Raw genomic sequence first — 11,909 nt, forward strand, 5'->3', positions numbered from 1 at the left:
GGCATTCCAGGTGGTGGACCTAAAATGAGTATTCGTATCTTTATATTATCTTTTTTGTATATGTACAAATACATTGTAACTATAACTTAGATTTATAAGCCAAATTTGTATTGAAAGTTACAGACTTCAAAATAAAATAATTTAAGTATAATGCAACAAAAAATATTTTAATGTATCACCAGGTGGTAATCGGAGTCCGATACGAGGTGGCGGCGGTGGTGGCATTCTAAGATGCAACGGCGGTGGAGGTGGCCTGTAAAGTAGAGGTGGAGGTGGCATGCCCATCGGTGGCATTGTACCATGTTGCTGTGTATGCTGAGGGTGAGAATGAGATGTGTGTTGCCCGTGCCCAGAAAGGTGCTCTGATGCCCCAGGCGGTTCTATTTCATCGGATTCTCCTTTATTAGATTTATTATTGCTAGATTTAGCATTGGGTTCGTTTTCCGTCTCGAGTAACGATAATCGTGCGTTTAGATCTTGAGCACGCTCGGTCTCCCTTTTCTTATGGACGACTTCCATTTCTCGCATAAACTGATCGATATCTTGTCCCGCCATTGCCAACATTTTTTGCTGCAACGTGGTCGGTTTGACTTTCGCCATGTCCCTGTCTTTGTCTTTTTCCTTTTCTGTGTCTTTCTCCTTATTTTCTGACTCTTGTTTGTTGTCCTCCTTATCATCAGCAAATCGTATCGTTCTTGATTTTGTTGGTGGATCTTTTACCTGTTAATTTTATGAACATTGAAATTATTTATCACAATAAACTATTTATAGTTCTTTAGGATGTTTATTTAGCATCAACTGTTAAATTGTTGCTTAGCAATTTAATTTATGATATTATCCTAATTCGGTTTAAGATTGCATTTAAAAATTGAAAATGATTTCAGTGTACAGTTGTAGAGGTAGATATACATAAATTCATACTGAAATATTATTTAAGAGTTAAGATTCAGCTCGGACCTCTCGGATAACGTTTTATAGTTACTCATTGTGCAAGGCTTTTCTTTTATAATAAAACAAAGAATTGCCAATTTACATACATTTTCAACTGTATCTTCATCGTCGCTTGATAATTCTGGAGGTGGAAATGGTGGCACACCAGGCGGCTCTTTATTGGGTGCCAATGTAGGCACAGCTGGAGAAGTTGCGTATGCACTGGTCTTTTTTAGGATACTTGGTGGTACAGGGATATTCATTATAGTATGATGTTGTGATATATAATGAGGATGAGGTGGATACATGTGTGCAGGCGGCTGTGGCATATCTGGTAATGGAATCTGTGATGTTAAGGAACCTGTAAAGAGGTTTATATTATTTATATTAAATAAAAATTTATTATAAAATTATATATTATATAAAATATAGAATATATACAGTATGCCTATATGTATATAAAAGTATATAGGATGCATCTGATAAAAAGTTCTTATTGATAAAAAAAAACAAGAAATTTAAGATTATTGAAGGTCATCAAAATATATCCTCCTACTTATCCTACAAATTTGATAAATGTTTCTCCCTATCTTTAACCTTTAAAAAAATGGTGAAATTTTTATATAGTATCTACTAGGATACTATATAAAAGTTTCTATTAGTTGCATAATTATTCTTCAGAATTTTTCAATTAATATTTGAATATACTTACCTGGATATATTCTGGATATATCATTGGCAGCTGATGGTAGTGGAATTTCATCAACTTGCACTTGCTGTGCATGTCGTACAGCTTCAAAATAGGAAACTAAGTCTATTCTTCTACGTTCATACTGTATTAATTGTTCTTTCAGTTCAGCCCATTTTTCTTGATCATCTTTTGCCTAAAAAAAGAAAGAAACAGTATACTAATTGTCCCACAGTAAAATCCAATTTTTAATGTCATCATAAGCTTACCAATATTTTAGTGAAGAAAATTTATTATTACACTATTTATATACTTACATACATTTTTAACACACGGTCTAAAGTTTCCTTAAGTTTCTTTCGTTTGTCTTTCAATACTTTCTCATTCAAGGGAGGTGGTTGCATTACGTTATACTCTAAAAGTAAAAAAAAAAATATATATATATATATAAATACATCCTACGTAGTATGTTCTAAAAATTAGAAATATAATCTCTAACCCATCTGATCAATCTTCTCCATTTCTTCGATAATCTGCGCTGGATCTTTGCCTTTCAAAACAGCTGCTCTTACTAATTGCCGTTGCTTCTTATTCTTTTTTAATTCCTTCTTACGCGCTTCCTTTCCTATAAATGAAAAGAAAAGATAATTAAATACTCAACAGTCATTCAATTTCAAAGACTACTTCTTTAAAGATGTTTTTTATTTGGTTATACGTTCTCGATTACTAACGTGCTTGATCAGTGGGATTCATGTATTTCCCACTTTTTGTGGTGTTGATTGAACGGCGGCCCATTTTTCACAGAATTTTTTTATTTTTCCTAACAGTCGGAATAACAATGCGTTCAATCAATTTTTGTAAAATTTCAACTTTATTTACGTTGACTCAAAGAAAACAGGGCGCCCAGTACTCTGTAGATCGAAGACATGAAATGACTTCATTGAAAAACTAGTAGACGAAATAACCTTATCCTGTTTTATCCTATAGAAAAATTGCAGATAGTTACGAAATGCATCGCTACGAGTCGCTTCATGAAAAACATACGACTGCGAAAATCTAGGTTTTTAATTGAGTTTATGGCCGGTATTCATAATCGGATCTTATATTTAAAACCGTTTTAAGTACAATCTTAAGATGTCATGAACCAATCAGAGGGCCGCATTAGCGACTTAAGACATTACTTAAGACGGTCTTAAAATAAGAACCTACTATGAATACTGGCCTATGACTGCGGTCCACTTGATGTTACAAACGCTTCGATGCGTTTGAGCGACCAATCAGAACAAAGAATTTTACGAATTGACTAATCAAAGAATGCTTCGAAGCATTTGTAGCATCAAGTGGACCGCAGCTTAGAATAAAATATTAGGGCTTATAATAATAAAATCAGTCTTGAATATTCCCACTATGACAGTTTAAAGGAAATATTGCTCCAAATTTACGTTCAAATTATTTGGAGTATAAACACATCTAAAGGTGAAGTCCTATGGAGTCAAAGTACGGCGTAAAGGTAAATTTTCACGAGCTACTTAAACAGGCTATTCCGAATAGCGCTGAATAGCGCTGATTGGTTGCTTCAATGGCTGCGTTCAGCAGAACGTTCGTTTTGCAACTGTTGGAAGTTTCCTTCGAGCTGATTGGATCATACTTTTAGATCTAGAAGAATGGTCCTATCTCAGCAGACAATCATAAAACGGTTGCAAAACTGTTGAACGCAGCTATTGACGCATTCTCTATTCCGCAGTCTTTTTTCACACCGTGTGATTTTACCCTAAGAGTAAGAAATTGACCAATCACAGTTGATTGTGAAAAGAATAACTGACTGATTGGTCAATTTCTTACTCTTACTTCTTAAACCAAGCTTATTTCGCATATTGTAGACGACGCCTAAGGTCAGAATCAGACTATGCATTGAAGATTGAGATTGAAGATTGAAAGATTCAAATTTGACCAATCAAAACAATAGGAGCTAAAATTCCTTTGCCCTCATTGGTCAAATTGCAATCTTCAATCTTCAATCTCAATCTTCAATGAGTAGTCTGATTCCGGCCTAATGCCCGTGTCACACTACGCATTGGAGACTGAGGATTGCGAATTGAGGATTAGAATTCAGCCAATTAGAACGAAACGGATTAAACTTAAAATTACCTGATTGGTCGAATTCTAATCCTTAATTCGCAATCCTCAATCTCCAATGCGTAGTGTGAGGCCGGAATCAGACTAGGCATTGAAGATTGAGATTGAAGATTGAAAGATTGAAATTTGACCAATCAAAACAATAGGAGCTAAAATTCCTTTGCCCTCATTGGTCAAATTTCAATCTTCAATCTTCGATTTCAATCTCCAATGCGTAGTGTGACACGGGCATAACAGCCACTGTGCGCTCAGTGAGCTCTTGCATCTGTTTGGTATATATTTTTAGTTCTGAGCTCTCAATGAGCTTTTTCATCTGATTGGTATTTTTCGTTAGATTCTAAAATATAGACCAATCAGATGAAAAAGCTTACTGAGCGCTCAGTGAGCAGTTGTTGTTCTGAATGCACCCATTTCGGCTGCGTTCGGAAACATCACCCGTGTATCATCTTATCCTTATTTAACATTGGGTGAACAACAAAGATAAAATGATACACAGAAGCACTCGGGTAATGTTTTCGAACGTAACCTTGACCATTTGTAATGAGAATTTGACCGCAGTCCTTGTGTCGTCTTTTCTGAAAGATTGCGTGGTGCAGGAGGACATGTGTTTATGGTGTTTCAAGAAATAAACCGGCTTATAAAAGTTTGTATAACTATATATAAATTGTATTATTATATTTACATACTGAATATTAAGTATGTTAAATACTATGACAAATATTGTTGGTTATATATTGCACCTTTTTTAATACATTTTGTGAAGGAATTTGAATAAAGAAGGAAAAATATTTAAGTATTGCTTGATAGAATTTTTTTGAAGCTATAATTGACGTAATAGAAATAATGTTATGTACAAAGGAAGATGCTTTTTTTTGCTTTTTTAAATTTAATTTATATTTTAATTGATATTTTTTTACATTTGCATGTATATATATTATTAGGAAAATGGCTCAATATATTGCACATGACGTAAGTAAGAAACATAGGACGAGTGATATAAAAATAGAAGAAGATGTTACATTTTTTCAAATGAGACTTTCACGAGATATTCTGGATGGGTTAATGTCTGCCGGATTTCAAAAACCATCTCCTATCCAGTTGAAAGCCATTCCGTTAGGCCGTTGTGGATTTGGTAATATAATCTATAGTTACATATATAATATTAAAAAATAATTATGTCATCTATATTAAAAGTATTGATAATTTACAGATTTGATAGTACGTGCAAAATCAGGAACTGGAAAAACCATAGTATTTGGTGTAACAGCTCTTGAAACTTTAAATATTTTGATAGGATCACCACAAGTTTTAATAGTAGCACCTACGAGGGAAATTGCGATTCAAATAACCTATGTTATTAAAGCAATAGGTTCAAAAATAGAAGGTATGTAATAATTTTAAATATTATTGCTAATAAATTTTCTAAAAAAGTTGTCTCTATCTCTTTGTCAATTATTTTTGTTATTTTAGGATTAAGAGTTGAATATTTTGTGGGAGGAATGCCAAAGATAAAAAAAAGCTAAGCAAATGTCACATAGCTGTTGGTGCACCTGGCAGAGTAAAATATTTAATTGAGAAGGGATTTCTTCAAGTTTCAAAAATCAGATTATTTGTTCTTGATGAGGCAGACAAATTAATGGAGATTAATTTTCAAAAAGATATCAAGTTAGTATTGAGCTCAAGAATTAAATATTAAATTTATATATATATATATGCATGTACGTATAATAAATTAATATGTATTAAAGGCTACTGTATATGGAAACATAGTATATGCATAGTTGTATATAAGCTAATTATATATAAGCTAATTGAACCTGTAAGATAAATATAATTTATGGATCAATTCTAAACAGATTTGTTAGGCTCTAATTTGTTCTTGTAAAACTTGTAAGAACATATGATATTATACTGATATTATAATTTTATGCATATGTACTATAAGACATACAATCATTCGTCAATATCTATGCTTTCTCATAAATCTTACAGCTAGCAAGAAGTGGTCTATGGAAATATTACATAAGATTATAAAAACTTATTTCTTAATCTTACGAGATCATGTTAGCCTTATGATTTTGCTTAGGATTGACCTGTTATTTATACACGGCAGTGTCGCTGCACTTGGCTTAACGCCGAGACACTACCGTGTCTCCAGATTATTTTATGGATGTGTACTGATCCATCATTTAAAAATGTTTAAGCTTTTTAGATTTAGGTAGATTAGTATTTAATATACTTTAATTTGTACTATATGGTGCATATTATTGTGTCCAATCAAATTTATTATTATTAGCTTGTCTTGTAAATCACTAAATTTATATTAATATGTTTTTCTATAGTTATATATTTTCTAAACTACCATCCAGCAAGCAAATTATAGCTTCAAGTGCTACTTATCCTGGGGATTTAGAAACATTTCTACAAACTTATATGTCCTCTCCAGTGTTAACATCACCAAATATTGATGGACCAGTTTTGATTGGAATCAAACAATTTGTGGCTGTGGTTTCGCCACATCCTAATGTGATGAAACAGGTTTTTTTCTTTATTTTCTTTATTTATAAGAACTGATAAAAATTAATTTCATTAACAAATATTCTATATAATTCATCTGTTCATATTTTAGGTACAAACAAAAATTGATGAGTTGATAAAAATTTTTACCAAGATTCCATTTAAGCAAAGCCTAGTTTTTTCAAATTATCAGTCACGGTATGTAATTATTTCTTAATTTTTATTTAATGTTTCATATTTAATTAATTTAATTATTCTATTTCTGTTATTACAGAGCTCAATCAGTAAGCAATAAAATTAATTCATTAGGTTTTTCATCTTCATATATTGCTGGAAATCAAGATATGACTAAAAGATTAGAAGCAATTGAAAACTTAAGAAATTTGGAATATAGAATTATGTTGACCACGGATCTAACTGCAAGGGGTATAGATATAGAAAATGTTAATATGGTCATAAATTTGGATGTACCTACGGATCCGGCGACATATTTACATAGAATTGGCAGAGCTGGTCGCTATGGATCTTACGGAATTTCTATTACAATTGTTACCGAAAGTGAGCTTTCATTATTCAGAAAATTATTAACTTCGATTAGTGGAGTGAATTTTTATTTGTTCAAGCTCAGTTCTGATTATACAGAAGATGTTTGGACTGACGATACTTCAGTGTTTGAAAAAATTTATTTGGAATCTGAGACAAGTTTCACAAAATTGCCAACCATTGATAAAACTATTCTTGAATCTGAAAATGGTGCTCCTATGACAATATCTATGTCAGAACGTATGTTTTCAGTAGTCGATGATATATCATCAGAAAATAATGTTGCAAATATTTCTACTGTGAAACATGAAGAATGCAACAATGTTTCACCCAACAGCACAGCAAGCAGTAACATTTTGTCAACGGAAAGTAATGTCACTCTTGCAGAATATGACGAATGTAAAAGTGTTTCACCGAAACACACGACGACCAATATGTTATCGTCAAAGAATAATGTTGAAAATACTACTAAAAAACGTAAATCGTCAAAAAATAGAAAATGTCATAAAACTGCTTCTAATAATACATGTGTAAAATCAAAATCTAATTTTTTAGATGAAAAGATAAAAATTAGTTCATTATTTCAACATTACGTTCAAAGCGAAGCTAATTCTGCAGTTAATACTTCTAAAGAATGTAAAGAAGTATCAACTGTAGAATCTGCAGTTGAAAATTCTGAAGAAAGTAAAGTATCAATTCCAAACTCGTCCAAATCAAGAAACATATATCAATTTACAATTACACCTAATTCCGATGCTCTTTCTGTTTTGGAAGAATTGAATAAAGACGTCATATTTGAAGTAGCTCTATCAGATACAGAGAATTGCAAATTATCAGATGCAGATATTGAAAACGTTATTCAGTATATGAAGGATTCTGTAATTAACAAAGAAGAAAATAAAGAAGAAAACAAAAAAGAAGAAAATGATGCATCAGTGTCTAACCACGATAAAGATGATAACGATGAAAAAATGTCTATACGAACTTCTCAGGATACTTTTTCTATAAAAAATCCTGATTTTATGCATAGTTTACCTATAAACGAATTGGATAATAGTGAGAATGATCACATACGGACAATAATAAACAATTATTTATTAATATATGCTACAAAAGTTATCAACAGCGATAATAACGTTTGTAACGACGAAGAATCTTTGTTGAGAGTAGCTTCCAAGTGGAAAGAGTTACTCGAGTTTGAAATTAATTTATTAGATAATACATATAAAGGCATGACTGATTCTTTTTACAAATTAATATATAAAGAACATTTTTCAGCTCTCAAAATTTTCCTTAATATACAGAAACGAGCTTTCTTGTGTGTTTTTCCACAACTTCGTAATGATGAAGAGGTGCAAGATACTTATATATATTCAGCATCTAATGCAGATAATAATTTATTAGATATGTACAAAGAAATAGAAGATTTCAAGAGTCGTTTCTATATATTAGGAACTAAATTTAATGCATTTTTTCCTTATCCTACAAATATTGATGAAGATATGCCGAATTTAATGATGTCAAACTCTGAGATTGAAGAATATCGCAAAGCATTACAATATTTTAGAACTTATCAAAATCCCAATGAAAAAATATTTGAAATAATAGATTATACAGCATGTTTAAATGAAACTGAAACATGTGATTTTATTCAGAAAATAAAAGAACAAAATTTGTCATTTCCGGATATGAAGGCGCTTCTTAAAGAAATTGCAGAAAGGAATGCAAAAGATGATGAATTAACGGAAAATTTACAACTATCTGAAAATTCTTCGAAAAGTGATAAATTGACAGAGTATTCACAAGTGTGTGAGGAGCTTTCACTTTTGGAAAATCAAGATAATGATATATTGCATACAACTATTGAAATAGATGCTCCAATAATAAATACAGTAAAGGAAAAAGATTCGAAGACAAAGAAAATGCAAAAAGTTGATTCCAATCAAGTTACAGTTGCCAATGAAGATAAACATAATGTACAAAATACGAAATATAACGTTTCCACTAATGCAATCTCCAATCAAAGATACAAAAAGGTAGAAATTTTGCAAACAAATGATGAAACCGATGAAGAAACTCACAGTACCTCAAGCGAGAATACCTCATTTACATCATTTGAGAAGGATGCTACGTATTCAAGTATTGATAAAGTTACTCTGAACAACCGACAGAAAATATCGCTCTCCAGTAGCAGTAGTAAAAAAGAATCCGACAAGAAGAATGTTCAACATAATAAAGTTACAAACGTACAAACTAGATATACACCTGTACAAACAAATAATATTGTTTACAATAATGTGGATGTGTTTGACAAATATAATAAACATGTAAAGTCTCATAAATGCGATTCAAAGGATAGCATAGATATAAGTAATTCGATCGCCTCCGCAAGATATTCAAGAACATTAAATTCACGTACAAGTAGGAATGCTAAGAAAGTTCTTCGACCTTCGTTGAATCCAATGCAAAGCTTTTATTCGCGAATCCCAGATTATAATTTATGTTACGATTTAGGTGCAGGAGAGGAAGCGTACTTGTCAAATCAAATTTATCGCGATTACTGGAACGGATGTGTACCTGTATGTTCTTCCAGTACATATCCACACGCTCAATCATCACGATCTAATCGCGTACCACAATACTTGAGACAGGAGACTAATGATAATTATACAAATTTAAAAGCTCATAAATCAAGCGATGATTTAGCAAACAATGTTTATTCGTATGAAACTGATATTGACAGATTTTTATCGTCATTGAGAATGCAAACTGATCAATTGCACCTGGAGATCTACAAATCTCAAATGTTGGAAAATTAGACAAAGTACGATTAATGATCATGCGTAATTAGATTAATAAACGAGATATACAGAGTATCTTGTTTGTTCAGTTATACGAGAGACATTCAAATCGTACCGCGAGCGCATTTTCGTCAAATCCTTTCTCACGATGTGTTTATGATCAAGCGGCGGCAAAGAATGACATGTGAATCGATAGCGAAAGGTCACGCATCGCAGGTACTTAACACGCATCGACAAGACTTGAACTGTGTGCCGGGGGTAACCTTTTCCTACCGATTCTATGCTACTTGCGGTTATGCAATTGGGTTGATCTTTCGCGATCGAGTCTTGTGTAGTCTCATCGATCAAATATTGTCGGTTGTCAGCAGTAAGGATATTTTACCATGTACAATCATTTTCTTTTTATAAAAATTAGTGTCTATTAATACGCATATAAATATCATGTATTTATTTTATAATTTACAAATCATATGATCTACATGTTGAGCGATTATAATAAGAACAATTCATTTTTTTTCCTGTATATAAATATTTTTTTATCTATAAATGTTTTATATATATAATGGCAAGATTAGATTTTATTTTTAATTAAAATCATCCGATTTAACTTTAACACTTTCCATTTTTTTTTATGAAGATAAAAACGAATAAAATAAATACAGAAAGAAACATGTAAATTTGACTAAATGCCCGTTTCTATCAAAGTAGATCAATTTTAATCTTGGTTTAACTTTTTATCTTTTCCTAGTTTTAAGCATTAGAAAAGGATAAAGAGTAAATAACAGCATCGGGCTGCTGAAGCATCCTAGTCCTGATGAAGTGAACTGCAATGTTTACAAAACGTTGGTATTCTAGTAATGGATTTGGACACAGAGATAACTCGTGAGATGCATAGCTTTTGTATAAAGAGTAAATTGAGAGTTTATCTATTTTGGTAGAAATTAACATAAGACTAAAAACATTAATAGAGATTCTATGTTTTTACCAAAATAGATAAACTCTTAATTTACTCTATTAGAGATACATAACGTTTATTCTAACGTTGAAAACCTATAGAGATCTATTCGGCAGTGACTCGTTAAAAACTATCCGGTCCGCCTGAATAAATTTATTGATATTAAGTTGTCAAATAATATTCTACGACATTCGTTCGCCACTGCCGGCTATGTTAGAAGGATCAGGTTTCTAAGGCGTCCTCATCCTTAGGGGGGAGGGTGAAGGGGGGAGGTCCGGACTAGAGCAAGAGAAAAAAGGGGAACCACCTTACGAAACTCGTCTCGTGAGAAATTCGGAGTAAACCCTTGTCTGGTGCCCCTGTCCCTTTATTCGCGAAATGATTGTGTTTGAGGTGCGCGCCTAAGAGCAAACTTCAGTCGATGACCACGTGCTTCCGCGGGAAGCAGTGCGTCGCGTGCCCGCGATTCTCAGTGTCCGCGTACATTTCGTTGTCGTGGTGTTAATTGGAAAATCGATCGTTTAACGTGCGCGTTTCGTCGGTCCAGCGATCGTCGTATTTTCGTCGACAATCAGTAGTCAGGTCCGCGTATCCCGGGATTGCGAGATATGTCGTATATACGAAAGTACTTCAAGAGGACGCCGGTTTACGTCGTGGAGGACCACGATGAGGTGGGTATATTCGAACGCTTCGTTCTCGCGTTCGTTACGCCGCGGACGCTGCCGTGTATCGCTATGCGCACTGCGTCGCTAGATGTCGCGGCGTTAGTGGCGCACACAGCGCGCGCTCCGATAATATAAATATAATTCGATTGTTCCGCGAAACTGAAACCGTTATCCGTTATCGTACCTTTGTTCAAGTATTGCTGTATGAAATTAATAATTTAATAATGCCTAAGTGTGTACATACGGTATCTCCTGTTCTAAAGATCAAAACTATGTAGATCACACATACTACGTAAAATTAAAATATAAAAAGGAATATCTATAATGATATATATACATATTACATATGGTGCATTCAGTACCACGACCGCTCACTGAGCGCTCAATGAGCTCTCGTATCTGTTTGGTCTATATTTTTAGTTCTAACGGAATGTGCCAATAAAATGCAAGCGCTCACTGAGCGCTCGTTGAGCGATTGTAGTACTAAATGCACCCATTGTAATATATTGGTCGCGTTCAGCAGACTCATGCCTGGTTTATGCTTCGGTCTTAACCCTAAAATCCTAAAATTCAGCCAATAGGTCTGCTAGTCTTAATTGGTCCTAACTGAAATCTGTATTCCATTGGTTAAATTTTAGGATTTTAGGATTAAGACCGAAGCATAAACCAGGCAT

At 33.1% G+C, this 11,909-nt stretch overlaps 3 protein-coding genes across 3 annotated transcripts in view; 2 read left to right on the top strand and 1 right to left on the bottom strand.

Moving 5' to 3' along the window:
* LOC108721670 (WW domain-binding protein 11) overlaps positions 1-2,529 on the bottom strand; it is a 2,994-nt gene extending 465 nt beyond the window's left edge. The window contains 7 exon segments of the mRNA XM_018446330.1: positions 2-19; positions 180-720; positions 1,038-1,291; positions 1,643-1,814; positions 1,936-2,033; positions 2,118-2,243; positions 2,350-2,529. Of these exon segments, the coding sequence (XP_018301832.1) occupies positions 2-19; positions 180-720; positions 1,038-1,291; positions 1,643-1,814; positions 1,936-2,033; positions 2,118-2,243; positions 2,350-2,413 (1,273 nt within the window). The 5' untranslated portion in view covers positions 2,414-2,529.
* A 1,792-nt stretch (positions 2,530-4,321) lies between these two features.
* Positions 4,322-10,023, top strand: LOC108721642 (uncharacterized). Its single transcript, XM_018446285.1, is given in 8 exon segments — positions 4,322-4,397; positions 4,696-4,886; positions 4,965-5,138; positions 5,225-5,254; positions 5,257-5,419; positions 6,097-6,292; positions 6,384-6,469; positions 6,546-10,023. Coding segments are annotated over 7 exon segments (3,924 nt in total). The 5' UTR covers positions 4,322-4,397; positions 4,696-4,699; the 3' UTR covers positions 9,634-10,023.
* Positions 10,024-10,848: 825 nt separating this feature from the next.
* MESR6 (misexpression suppressor of ras 6) overlaps positions 10,849-11,909 on the top strand; it is a 3,487-nt gene continuing 2,426 nt past the window's right edge. Inside the window, exon 1 of the mRNA XM_018446312.1 lies at positions 10,849-11,241. Coding sequence (XP_018301814.1) covers positions 11,179-11,241 — 63 coding nt within the window. The 5' untranslated portion in view covers positions 10,849-11,178. The remainder of the gene's footprint in view (positions 11,242-11,909) is intronic.

The sequence above is a fragment of the Mycetomoellerius zeteki genome, unplaced genomic scaffold (genome assembly GCF_001594055.1).
Source record: "Mycetomoellerius zeteki isolate Tzet28-1 unplaced genomic scaffold, Tzet1.0 scaffold179, whole genome shotgun sequence".
Classification (NCBI taxonomy): Eukaryota; Metazoa; Arthropoda; class Insecta; order Hymenoptera; family Formicidae; genus Mycetomoellerius; species Mycetomoellerius zeteki.